Source organism: Rana temporaria, chromosome 13 (assembly GCF_905171775.1).
Source record: "Rana temporaria chromosome 13, aRanTem1.1, whole genome shotgun sequence".
NCBI classification, from domain to species: Eukaryota; Metazoa; Chordata; class Amphibia; order Anura; family Ranidae; genus Rana; species Rana temporaria.
This window is the reverse complement of record NC_053501.1, coordinates 56,890,316-56,904,257: the sequence shown is the minus strand read 5'-3', so window position 1 is coordinate 56,904,257 and position 13,942 is coordinate 56,890,316. Positions and strand designations below refer to the sequence as shown.

Below are 13,942 nucleotides of genomic sequence, written 5' to 3'. Positions count from 1 at the left end.
CACCTTCTCATTCAAAGAGTTTTCTTTATTTTCAGGACTATGAAAATTGTAGATTCACACTGAAGGCATCAAAACTATGAATTAACACATGTGGAATTATACATAACAAAAAAGTGGGAAACAACTGAAAATATATTTCATATTCTAGGTTCTTCAAAGAAGCCACCTTTTGCAGCAGACACATCTCTAGAACTGTTAAGAGGAGACTGTGTGAATCAGGCCTTCATGGTAGAATATCTGCTAGGAAACCACTGCTAAAGAAAGGCAACAAGCAGAAGAGACTTGTTTGGGCTAAAGAACACAAGGAATGGACATTAGACCAGTGGAAATCTGTGCTTTGGTCCGATGAGTCCAAACTTGAGATCTTTGGTTCCAACCCCCGTGTCTTTGTGCGACGCAGAAAAGGTGAACGGATGGACTCTACATGCCTGGTTCCCACCGTGAAGCATGGAGGAGGAGGTGTGGTGGTGCTTTGCTGGTGACACTGTTGGGGATTTAATCAAAATTTAAGGCATACTGAACCAGCATGGCTACCACAGCATCTTGCAGCGGCATGCTATTCCATCCGGTTTGCGTTTTTGTTGGACCATCATTTATTTTTCAACAGGACAATGACCCCAAACACACCTCCAGGTGTGAAAGGCTATTTGACGAAGAAGGAGAGTGATGGGGTGCTGCGTCAGGTGACTACCTCTTGAAGCTCATCAAGAGAATGCCAAGAGTGTGCCAAGCAGTAATCAAAGCAAAAGGTGGCTACTTTGAAGAACCTAGAATATGAAATATATTTTTAGTTGTTTCACACTTTTTTGTTATGTATAATTCCCCATGTGTTAATTCATAGTTTTGATGCCTTCAGTGTGAATCTACAATTTTCATAGTCATGAAAATAAAGAAAACTCTTTGAATGAGAAGGCGTGTCCAAACTTTTGGTCTGTACTGTATATACTTCTAGGGCTGACTATACCTCAGAGTTATCTAGTTATTTGGCCAGTATTAATCTTCCGGTTATCTCAACAGAAGAGATAATTCTTCACTCACTTTACTGGAAGTGGAAAGTGCGGTGGCGAGCTTCCCTAACTCCAAGGCCCCAGGGATTGATGGTCCCATAACCATAACCTATACAAATATTATAAAGAGATGCTTCCCGCCTTCCTTAGTACATTAAATTAGGCCTTTCATCTGGGCCGGCTTCCAGACACTATGGGTCAATCTGTAATAGTAGTCATACCCAAAAAGCATAAAAACTTGCTACATCCTGAATCTTACGGACCAATCAATTATCCACAGACGTTAAAATTCTTGCCTAGATACTTGCTACTAGCTTAAATAAGGTTATTAAACATATTATTCATTCAGATTAGGTAGGATTCATGCCCAATAAGTCTACTGTACTTAATATCAGACGTGCATATTTAAATATGCAGGTTCTGGCTCCGGGCCACTCAAATTGTGCCTTTTTGGCATTAGACACCATCAAGGCATTCGATAGTGTCGAATGGCCATACTTGTGGGCCATTCTTGAAAAATTTGGGCTTGGCTCTGGCTTCTGCCAGTGGGTGCGGTTGTTATACTCCACTATGGTGGCATCTGTTAGGGTGATTTGCCTGCAATCTCCTAGTTTTAGACTCTCCCAGGGCACATCTACACTCTCTCATCTTAAGGTTGTATCCTCTATAAAATATTTAGGTATAACTATGACTCCCCACAGTCATATATTTATTGGACAATATACTTCCATTACTTTTTAGATTCCAAAACCAAAGTAAAACCTGGAATAAGCTCCCCTTATCGTTAATAGGCCATATCAATTTAATTAAAATGATGATATGGATGCCTCAGCTTCTTTATTTTTTACACAATGGCCTGATCTGGATACCCATACAGATTTTTACCAATATTAACACCATATTTAGGCAATTAATACGGTGGAACATAACCCCTTGTATTTACAACATCCTAAAAATGCAGGCTGTCCGGCAGTTCTTAATCCAAGGTTATACTCTTTTGCATCCCAACTATAGCACCTTGCTCGGTGAAAGTCTGAGCAGATACACCTTCCTGCTCAATGATTATTTTCTCATGCATTTAAGGGTCGACTTCCACTCCATGTTCTAGACCAGGGATCCTCAAACTACGGCCCTCCAGCTGTTGCGGAACTACACATCCCATGAGGCATTGTAAAACTCTGACATTCACAGACATGACTAGGCATGATGGGAATTTTGGGAATTTTAATTCCTGAACAACTGGAGGGCCATAGTTTGAAGAGCCATGTCCCAGACGGTGCAAGAGGGGGTGTCTCGCTCGCCAATATGCCTACCTGCACATTAAATGTGTAAAAAATAGGATACAGTTAAAAAAAAGCTGGGCGTCTCCTATCCTACCAGATATACTCCCATATGGGAAAATGATAGACTTCCTCAAATTATGGCTCTTAGAGGCGTTCAGAGATAGGGGAAATTAGGAACAACAACTCTAGCCCAGCTATACGAGAACGGTATACTTAAATCCTTTGAATATCTAATGGGAGAGTTTTCTCTTTAATCTCATCGGTTCTAGCAATTCCTTTAACTAAGACATGCTTTACATACCCAATTCTCTTCTGCTAGGATATCCCCCCCCCCCTATCCTTGTTCTTGATAAGATGGTATAGGCATGGTCAACAAAGGGTCTCACCTCTGCTAAATATAGGGTATTGTCAGACAGGCTCCTACTGAACTTAACCATCCGCTCTAGGGCTGGTTGGGAAACACATCAGTTCTATCCCTGTCTCTTTCTCCATCACACAGACTGACAAAGATCTTTATTCTCCACAGAGTCTATAGAACGCCCCAACTTCTGTATGCAACTGGACTGAAATCTGAGCCAGCCTGTGCTAGATGTGGTAATACAGGTACGCTAATGCATCTTTTGTGGCGGTGTCCAAAACTTCAAAGATATTGGGCGGAGGTGACTGGAACCTTAAATGGGCTATTTGATATTAACATTCCGGTTGAACCACTGTCTATTGGGTTACTGCGATACGTCCATTTATACCGTTATAAGAGAAAACTTGCGCGCTACTATGGTCAACCTCCAGTGAATATAGTGAAAGTAAATGCAGAAAAAAAAAAAAAAATGTACATGTATAGTGACCGTGAATTAGCTGCAACCACTTAGTAGTGTACTCGAAAGACACTGCATAATAAATGTAAAAGAATAAGATGAGAATGGTGCGCTTATTCAATAATGTGCCATAAAGTAGTATACTCAAGAAAAAATATGCAGAGTATCCAAACATATAAATAAATGTGAATAAAGTCCAACTAAAGCACAATGGTAGGAGTTAGTTCATATAAAAAGGCAAAAATCTCAGAGATAACTTGATAGAAGAAAAAAAACAGATAAAACATCTATCCAAGCATCGACTGCTAAATTTATGAATTGGCCGCTCACCTCCAACAATGACCCAAGGGTCAAACAAGGCTCATCAGATAGTCGGATAAGGAGTCCTGCTGATGGATCTGCAAAGGCATGCAGATTCCAGGCAAAGAAGAAGAACTACATCCAAAACTTGGCATCAAAACATCTTGGGTAATTCCACACCCATTGGGTGGAGCCTTGTGACGTCAGTTCCGGTGGTGTTTTAACAGAAGTACGGTGAAGAGGCCTGTGTGTCACTAATCCCATTGCTTTTTACTGAGGTTTTTATCCTTACTTGATGTAAGCAGTTTTTTTTACTTAATACATTTACTTTTCATTTGGCAATATTGCACTATGGCTGTTCTTTGTTTCCTTTGAGCGCTATTTATACAAGAAGTGCCATTCCTTGGAGCGAGCGGTTTCCTCTATATGTGGAATTACCCAAGATGTTTTGATGCCAAGTTTTGGATGTAGTTCTTCTTCTTTGCCTGGAACCTGGATGCCTTTACAGATCCATCAGCAGGATTCCTTATCCGACTATCTGATGAGCCTTGTTTGACCCTTGGGTCATTGTTGGGAGGTGAGCGGCCAATTCATAAATTTAACAGTCGATGCTTGGATAGATGTTTTAGCTGTTTTTTGTTCTATCAAGTTATCTCTATGAGATTTTTGCCTTTATATGAACTAACTCCTACCATTGGGCTTTAGTTGGAATTTATTCACATTTATTTATTTATTTATTTATATGTTTGGATACTCAGCATATTTTTTCTTTGAGTACACTACTTTATGGCACATTATTGAATAAGCGCACTATTCTCATCTTTTTCTTTTACGTCTATTTATACCTCCTCTATTGGTAACACTATAAGACGCGCACTTTTTGTAGCCTGTAGACAGATTGCTCTTAAGTGGACCTCTCACTACCCGCCAACTCTCTGAGTGGATTTTAGATATCAATGGGATTATTTTTTTTTAAAAATATACATACTCCCTAAGGAATGCTATGAGTATGTTTGATGCTACATGGTCAAGATTGGCTCTAGTCCATGACCTAGGTACCATGTAAACCAATAGGTACTTTGTAATATTGGATATTGTTTTTTGTCCTGTTCTTTTTATATACTCCAAGAGTAGTGTGGGGTTGTGAAGCAGCTGACTAGCCGCTATGATCATTCTTATTGTGCTCAGAATCGCCGGCTTTAAAAAACGATATCTGAATGATGCCTGTAGCTGCAGGCATTATTCAGATATCTCCACTGAAAACCGACGTAATATGACGGCCTGCGGTATGCAAGTGGTTAAGCAGTTACAGCAACAGTTTTTTTTTTCACTTTTGGGATAAAGGTTTGACAAAAAAAAAAAACTGACCATTGCAAGCACTCCTGTCAGTGATAAATGGTTTGTCTCAACCCTCCAACCGACACTTTTGCTGGACAGCTTGGTCTGTTAAAAGACTTAATGGCAAAATGACCAGGTGAAAATAGAACAGAAAAAAAAAAAAGCCTAAGAAAAGTAAACTAATACAGCCATTACATTTAAGAAATGATAAGCTGCAAAATAATAAAAATGTCTTGCTTAAAGTGGTTTTAAAGTTTTTTTGTTTTTTTCTTAAAATAATAAACATGGTATTACTCATCTGTTCTGTGCAATGGTAATCTTCTGTCTGCCCCCATAGCAAGTCACTTGCTATGGGGGCAGACATGCAGGCTCGCTTCCAAACCCACGTTCTCTGCCAACGGCTCCCACTGCTGTCTCAGCCTGTGGAAGAGAGCGCAGTGATGCTGCTTTTGGGAACAACGCTGGATTAAGATCAGTCTCAGGTAAGTACCGGTATTTGGGGGAATGGGGAGCGGAGCATGAAAGTATTTATTTTTTACCTTAATGCAGAGAATGCTTTAAGGTAAAAATCATTAAAGAGGTTCTAAAGGCATTAAGGAGGTAATTGCATGATGAAAAAATACATCTAAAAAACGGCTGCTGTGGAGTCATATAGGCCAAGTTCACTGCTCAGAACATGATACACCTGTATTTAGGGTATAATATGTTAACATGTTCCAGCTCCTGCCACCAACTCACCTCTTCCACTGTGACAGCCACAGGGGAGCCTCTCCTCTGCCGCTGTGGTCACATTAAAATCAGTGTGGAAGTGCAAGGCTACGCTCACACGCCATTCAGTTGTTAAACTAAAAGCCTGTTCAAAGTTACAGGCAGAAAGCTGGAGGAAGAGTGTGCCTGGCATTGCACCCACAAACCATTTTGATCAATTTATTAAACCCACAGAGAAGCAGAGGACAACTAAAACTTAGTTGCAGGTTCCTTGTAACTACTGGCATGTGGACCTATACAAAAATAAATGCATTTTTTTAAAAAGCATTTTTCAATAATAAAATGCCTAAAGTCCCATTTTGTACAAAATATGCTTATTGCAGTATATTTGTAGGGTAAATTAAATTAAATGGTTTAGCAAGTTTTAGTCATTCAGAAATACAGGGCAATATTTTTTGTCTAGTAGAAGCCTCCAATAAAAGAAAGTGCACAAAATGGTTTGTTTTCTGAAAAAAAATTGCATACCTTTTTTGCTTTAGTTTTCTTTTCATAGGCTTCTGAAAGAGGCTTTTTCTTCTGCTGAACATTGGCTTTACAGAACAGTTCTTCAAATTCTTTGGTGTCTGCAATATCTGGCTCCCTTAGTGTATCCCACAAGGAACCCGGTGTGCTTGTTTTTGGGCTACTAAATAGAATGTTAAAAAAAAAATAAAAAAAATAGACAGATACAAAATTATATACAATAACTCATTATTTGATTCAGTTATTTTTAAGCACAATCTACAGTCCTAGTTTTAAGCACTGAGTCCAATTTTTAAAATGATTCATCTTACCCAAGCAGATATTAACCACTTGAATTTTTCACACATGTTAAAATGTACATTTCAGGCCTAAAGACTAAGGGTACTTTCACACTGGGGCGGTGCTGGCGTTGGTGGTAAAGTGCCGATAGTTTTAGCGGAGCTTTACTGCTGTTATAGCAGCGCTTTTTACCCCTGCTAGTTTGAAAGCACTGGGGTGGCATGAGAGGTGCAATTCAGGCGCTATTTTTAACGTTAAAACACCTGAAAAGCACCCCAGTGTGAAAGGAGTCTTACTCAAAGCCCCAAACATGAAATATTTTCTGGAAGTGGGTGTGCTGGAATGGTTGTTGCATTTTTTTTAGGTCACATATTAGTGCACACGTTTATAAAACAAATTTTCATTTAAAAAATAAAAAATACACTAAAAAGTAAAAAAAAAAATGCTCCGAGTAAATGGATACCAAACATGCCAAGGCTTAAAATTGTGTGCTCCTGTGAAATGGCAACAAACTTCTGTACCTAAAGTTGTCCATAGGTAATGTTTTACAGCACCCTGTTTAGAACTAAAGAGGAAGTAAATTGCCTTTTTTTTTGCTGCAAAAGTAAAGGCATAATGTGCTAGTATGCATCACATACTAGCACATTGTGCAAAACTTACCTGCAAATAAAGCCCTCGATGCCACTGCTGGAGGCTGCATCCATCTTCGCCTGTCTTCCTTCCGGGTCTGCATATACAGTAAAGATCTCCTAAATGGCACACATTTAGGAAATATTTACAGTACCTATAGGTAATCCTTATTATAGGCTTACCTATAGGTATAAACAATACACGGAAGTAGGGCCGAAACAACTAATCGATTAATCGACAACTAATCGATTATGAAATTAATCGATTAATCGGCCAGTAACATAACAGGGTTAAAAAAAACTAAAATTAGCCCTTTATAGTACAAAAAAGGAAATCACTACTGTAAATATTACTTTCACTGTCCCACAGTAAAAAAATTAACCCCTTACAGTAGCGAGTATTTGCTCTTTTTGTACTTATTTGTTTTTTTAACCCCATTATGTTACTAAACATCTCAGGCTGGGGTTCACACCTCAGTTTTTTGCAGAAACACACTACAGTTCATTTACATGTTTTCCTATGGGACACGTTCACATCCATGATTTTTTTTCAGCTGCTGCGTATTTGGAAAGGGCAAGGACTTTTTAACGCAAAACGGTGCTATTTTTTTTTTTTTTTGGTTCAATATACTTCAATGGAGAAGCTGCAGAAAAGCATGTAATGTGTTTTTTGCGGCAATTTGTGTTTTGTAATCTGCCGAACAAATTGGCCCAAAACTTTTTTTTAATGATAATTTTCTTTTTTTTAAGGCCATTATCCGATTAATCGAAACAATAATCGGCCAACTAATCGATTATGAAAATAATCGTTAGTTGCAGCCCTACACGGAAGTCAACTTCCTCTAACTGTGAATGATGGCCATAGATTTATTTCTCCCATTCTTGAGCGTAATGATATATAATGTGTGGTGCAACTACAGTTTTTTGTGTAGATGCACTGGATGTGTTTAGAGCAGGAAGATTAAACAGTTTTTGGGGAATTTTTAAAACCATTAACTGAACCAATAGCCCCTATGTGATAGTACAATGTAAAGACCCTCCACTAATGCTCAATGACACTCCTCGTGCTCAGTTAACCGCTTCTCCATCGGCAGCAGTTGGGAAATGACAGCACTGAACACAGATGTGACGCAATACACAATGTTTTTTTTTTTTATAACATTTCCACTGATGTCTGCGGAATAAAAAAAACACTGTGCTGCATCAAAAGAAACACCTAGACCCTTTTCAAAAATGTCAATGAGTATAATGAGTTGTCCACTGTGATGCATTGCAGCACAATGGCAGTCAAAAGAAGAAATCTTACTAGTGTGAACAGTAAACTACTTGACGCTGCGATGTGTACAGTGCTCCAGAAATTAATGAATAAGTCACTTATTCATTTGTTTTTTCTTCCATTGTAGGAGGAAGGTGAGGGACCATTTATTAATGGCACCAGGTTTAAAAAACAAACAAACAAAAAAAAAAACACATTCACCACCAGAAGTAATTAAAGATATGGTGTAGCATTGTACTGTATATTACCTGTTACTGGTCTTGATCTGAATTCGAGTCCAGTAGAGTGGCTTCATAGGGCACTTGGGCTCCACAGGGGGCTTGCGCGGGGGTTCCTTGGATAATAAAAACCCAAAGAAAGAGCCAGGACCAGGAGGTGGTGGAGGAACAAAGCCTGGGGGTGGAGGGGGACCAGAGCCTGGCAGTGGTGGAGGTGGAGGGGGACCAGAGCCTGGCAGAGGTGGAGGTGGAGGGGGACCAGAGCCTGGCAGAGGTGGAGGTGGAGGGGGACCAGAGCCTGGCAGAGGTGGAGGTGGAGGGGGACCAGAGCCTGGCAGAGGTGCTGGTGGAGGGGGACCAGAGCCTGGAAGAGGGGGTGGGGGTGGTGGCGGCGGCCCTGATCCGGGTGGAAGAGGTGGCGGTAGAGGCACAAAACCTGGCAAAGGAGGTGGTGGAGGTGGTGTAGGACCTCCCAAAGAAGGGAGAGGAGGAGGAGGTGGTGGAGGAACTCTGCTAGAATTTGATAAAGAGGTAGGTGAGAGAGGCACACACAAAGATGATTCCTGAGATTCTGTGGGGCTCGCCAAGCTCTGAATCAGTGATGGTATATTCAGCTTCTTAGGAACTATTTGGTTGCTCTTTTGAAGTTTGTTGTCCTCCTCGCCTGGTTTCAGAAAAGTGTCCCTGTCCGTCTGAATGTAAACGCTACGAAAGTTTTTTGGCTGGTTCTCATCTTCAGTAGAAACACAGGCATCACAGCTTTCACCTTTTCCCTTATTCAGCCGATTCTCTAGGTCCTCTTGTAAGCTCTGAATGGCCTCTTCTAGCTTTGTAACATGGACAGCCTGCTCTCCACGAACATTGAAGATTTCCACTTCAAATTGTGTCTGTAGACCATAAACAAAGGTAAACAAATATGAGCATTACAAAATTTGAACTATACAAATGAGCTGTGTCAATGTTAAAGTGGTTGTAAAGGCAGAATGCATTCTATACATTAAGATAAAAAACCTTATTTGCACAGCAGCCCCCTTCTCATCTTAGCCCCTCTCTAACCAGCGATGTGCACGAGTGCTTCCGGCCGTTCGGGACTCTTCCTCCCAATTGGCTAACTGACAGCAGCGGCATCTGAGAGAGAGGGTGAGCGAACCTGGGCTCCATGTCTGAGTTGACAAATGGAGCTGCGGCTTGGCTGGGGTGCCCCCACAGCAAGCTGCTTGCTGTGGGGGCAATTAACAGGGAGGGAGGGGCCAGGAGCACCCAAAGAGGGACCTGAGAGGATTTGGGTTGCTCTGTGCAAAACCACTGCACAGAGCAGGCAAGTATAACATGTTTCTTATTTAGAAAAAAAAGAAAAAAAAAAAGAAGAAGGACTTTAGTATCACTTTAAGGCCTCATGCACGCAGAGTTTAACCACTTAACCCCCGGACCATATTGCTGGTCAAAGACCAGAGCAATTTTTGCGATTCGGCACTGCGTCGCTTTAACTGACAATTGCGCAGTCGTGCGACATGGCTCCCAAACAAAATTGGCGTCCTTTTTCCCCCCACAAATAGAGCTTTCTTTTGGTGGTATTTGATCACCTCTGCGGTTTTTAGTTTTTGCGCTATAAACAAAAATAGAGCGACAATTTTGAAAAAAAATTATATTTTATAATAAATATCCCCCAAAAATATATAAAAATGTTGTTTCCTCAGTTTAGGCCGATACGTATTCTTCTACATATTTTTCGTAAAAAAATATAAAAATTGCAATAAGCGTTTGATTGGTTAGCGCAAAAGTTATAGCGTTTACAAAATAGGGGGTATTTTTATTAATATTTTTTTTTACTAGTAATGGCGGCGATCAGCGATTTTTTTTCGGTACTGCGACATTATGGCGGACACTTCGGACACTTTTGACACATTTTTGGGACCATTGGCATTTTTTATAGCGATCAATGCTATAAAAATGCATTGGATTACTAAAAAAATGCCACTGGCAGTGAAGGGGTTAACACTAGGGAGCGGTGAAGGGGTCAAGTATGTTCCCTGGGTGTGTTCTAACTGTAGGGGGGGTGGCCTCACTAGGGGAAATGACTGATCTTCTGTTCATACATTGTATGAACAGAAGATCAGCATTTCTCTCCCTGACAGGACCGGGAGCTGTGTGTTTACACACACAGCTCCCGGTCCCCGCTCTGTAACGAGCAATCGCGTGGTGCCCGGCGGCGATCGAGCCCGCTGGGCACGCACACGGGGGCGAGCGTGCACGCGCCCCTAGTGGCCTGCGCGAGAGCCAACGTTATATTACGTGCTCTCGCGCAGGGGAGCCGACCTGCCGCCGTAAAACGTCGGCGGCTGGTCGGCAAGTGGTTAAAAATGCCTGTAAACGCTCCTTTATGTTAGGCCTATGTGGCCATGCACACAAGTGCTGTATTAGAAGAGGTGCATTTAGAGGCTGAAAAGTAAAAAATATATATAATTTGTGCGTTCAGGAGAGGGGCTTTTGGGCAGAGAAAACACTAGACTCGCTTAGATGCTAGGCATGTTTAGCTAATGAGCAATCATGCCAAGTGCCAGAATAAATCCATGTTCTATGCACCTAAAAACAAGGCTTTGGGAGCATTTTTTAAAGCAGTTTTTCTCCTGGCATTCAGTGGAGCTGAACGCTCAGTGTGTGTGAGGTACAGTAATTATCACCCCGTTTTTTTTTTTCAAAAAGCACCAGCACTGTAGAAATTGCAATAAAAAAATAAACCAAATTTTGTTAAAAAAAATAGCAGCAACCATTACCACTAACAGATTCTACTGCTCGGTAGACCACCTTTCCATACTGCCCAAATAAACAATAATGTTGGATTGGAAGTCTAATGCCTGATACACACTATCAGTTTTTTTTCCGTTCAACTCAGCTGAGGAGCTCACTGTACTAATCCCGATTACACTGGTCGGTGCTCGCACCTGTTGGATGAGCGCGCTGTTCCAATGCCCATCGGCAGAGGTTTTTCTGGCATGCCCCTTGACAGAAGTCAGATGCTCAGCTGGCTTATGTCGGACAGGCTGCCATACAAAATTGCATTAAACTCAAATCTAGACAAGTCAGCAGTATTTCATTTTTTAAACATTTTACTAATCTTCTTGTCTAAGGTCCAGCACATGGTGGATTTATGGACCCTGTTTTGGGGCGCTGACATGCGTTCAAGCCCATTCATTTTAAATGAACTACCCGGAAGTGCTGGATCAAGTACTAGGTATGTGATCCAGCACAGGAGAGCCGTTCTGCCACCCTACTCTGAGGCGGTTGGAAAGCGGTTAATATGCCTGCTAAAGATTCTAAAGTGGTTTTAAAGGCTCAAGGTTTTTTATTGTAATGCATTCTATGATTTAGGTAAAAAAAACCTGGGTGCAGACCCCTCTTACACTTACCTGAGCGCTATCTCAATCTAGAAAGGTGCACAAGAACAGCGGCTCTCCCAGGTTTTTCTCTCCTCATTGGAGATGAACAGGGACGTGGCCAAGTCAAGCTCTGTTGCAAAGAGCAGCCAATTATATCATGTTTGTTAAAATTGAGAGAGATAGATAGATATCTATCTATCTTTCCTTTAGAATCACTTTAAAGTGATTGTAAAGGTTTATTTTTTAAATAACATATACTTGCCTCCACTGTGCAGTTTGTTTTGCACAGAGTGGCCCGGATCCTCCTATTCTGGGGTCCCTCGGCTGCGGTCTCATCTCTTCCCCGCAATAGCTAACCCCCCTGTAAAGCTCTCTCCCGAGGGGGTTAGCTTGAAGGCGTGCTCCCTGTCATACACTCTGCATCCATAGACACAGTGTATGACTCGGTCCCGCCCCCGGCGGCTGCGTCATTGAATTTGATTGACAGCAGTGGGAGCCAATAGCTGTGCTGCCATCAATCTATCCAATCAATGCAGAGACTCCGTGGAGAAGGACGCCGGGGGACACGCACAGCAGGTCAATGGACTCAGGTAAGTAAAACGGGGTGATGGGGGGCCCGTGACTGCATGGTGTTTTTTCATCTTGATGCATTAAGGTGAAAAATCACAAACCTTTACAAACCCTTTAAACTCTTTTTTGTTTTTTATTCCAGGGTGTGGAGGGTCGTTTTTCTATAATGCCAGTTTTTATCCATGTGTACTAGGACTCCATTTACCAATCTCATCAGAGAAGATTTTAGAGAATGTGAAGGCCAGTTAAAGCCACAAACTGCCCCCGTGATAGTTAATGAAATGAAGGGGGTTGTAGAAATCACTTTCCTGCAACTGGAAATTATTTAAAGGATAAGTGTGTATTAGAAATAAAATGTTATAATACATCTTTAATAAAAAGAGAAGCGCTCCCCAGCCCTTATGTGCTCTGCTCAGTGATGAAGAGTGTGAATTTACCAACGAATATAGGGGCTGCAGAAAGCATGCACCTCCAATTGTAATTAGTTAAAAAAAAAAAATGCAATTTGACCTCTAAGCAAACTGAGCAGCCTTTAAGAATGATGGAAAGGGGTGGTAATACAACTAGTTTTATAATATATAATTCTATGTCAAATTACCCTCATGTGTGGAAGATGGCAGAAAATGGATAGAAACATTTCTATTGGTAGGACCGTTGATGACCGCTATCAGAGGGCTTCAATCATTGCTTGTGCATATTAAGAAACTATACTAAATATTTATCACCAATTAATTTTTGTATTTAAAAATGACCACATCTTACTAAATAACACTCCCATGTACCACAAACCATCAATTATGCTCTAAAAATTGCAAGCTTAACCGGTTTGCTGTGCTTCTATTGCATAAAAAAAAGCACACAGCACACCGAGTACGTGCAGCCTAGCACGCAGTTGCCAATAAGGCCTTGCAAAGCAATGAAGAATAAACTAATGGCTTAAAAGATAAACTATGTGCACCCTAGATCTTTGTATCCAAGTTCAGCCATGTGCACAGTTGTATACATTGGCAACACTGCATAAAAACAAGGCAGCACAAAACATTTTATTTTCCATATCGTAAATGTTCAACTAAAGTTAATCACTCTTATTCTAACAAAGTCAACTTACTAAGAATCTGGAGAGCAGATGAAACTGATGGCTGATAAAAATGTCTTAGCATATTTTTTTCTCTTTTTTAAAGACTTAATGCATCATATTTTCCTCAACAATGTTTTGTAGTCATACAGCAATTTTATTTGTGTGCAGGCTGGAAACAAAAAGAAAAGCTATGTAACGTGGCATGGGTCATTAAATGGTAATTCTGCGGGCCCTTCTCATCATCATCAAATTGCCCTCAATTAATAATGTCTATCTGGCACTTGGCAAGAGACTAAACAACTTGCATCTGGTCGGAATTAAGACAAGTAACCATTTTCTGTTCAGAAACATAGCAACCAATTCTTCAGGACAGGTTTGGTTTGAGAGAAAGACGCCCCCATACAACAAGTCAGATACCAACAAGCCAAGGGTTTCACATAACACAAAGCAATCCAGCCAAACATTTTAGGGCCACCAAAAAAAAAAAAAGCCATGAAAATGGAGTGTTTCCTTTCAAAAGCATTGTGCTCTTGAACAGAGTG

The 13,942-nt window shown here is 40.9% G+C and overlaps 1 protein-coding gene across 4 annotated transcripts in view; it reads right to left on the bottom strand.

Moving 5' to 3' along the window:
• FMN1 (formin 1) overlaps positions 1–13,942 on the bottom strand; it is a 354,391-nt gene that overhangs the window by 139,965 nt on the left and 200,484 nt on the right. For 2 of the 4 annotated variants that reach the window (XM_040333461.1, XM_040333463.1), the window contains 2 exons: positions 8,406–9,262; positions 5,977–6,133 (listed from right to left, as the gene is read on the bottom strand). In XM_040333461.1, coding sequence (XP_040189395.1) covers positions 5,977–6,133; positions 8,406–9,262 — 1,014 coding nt within the window. Of the gene's footprint in view, positions 1–5,976; positions 6,137–8,405; positions 9,263–13,942 lie in introns of all 4 variants that reach the window. The other 2 variants (XM_040333460.1, XM_040333462.1) reach the window with 1 other exon arrangement.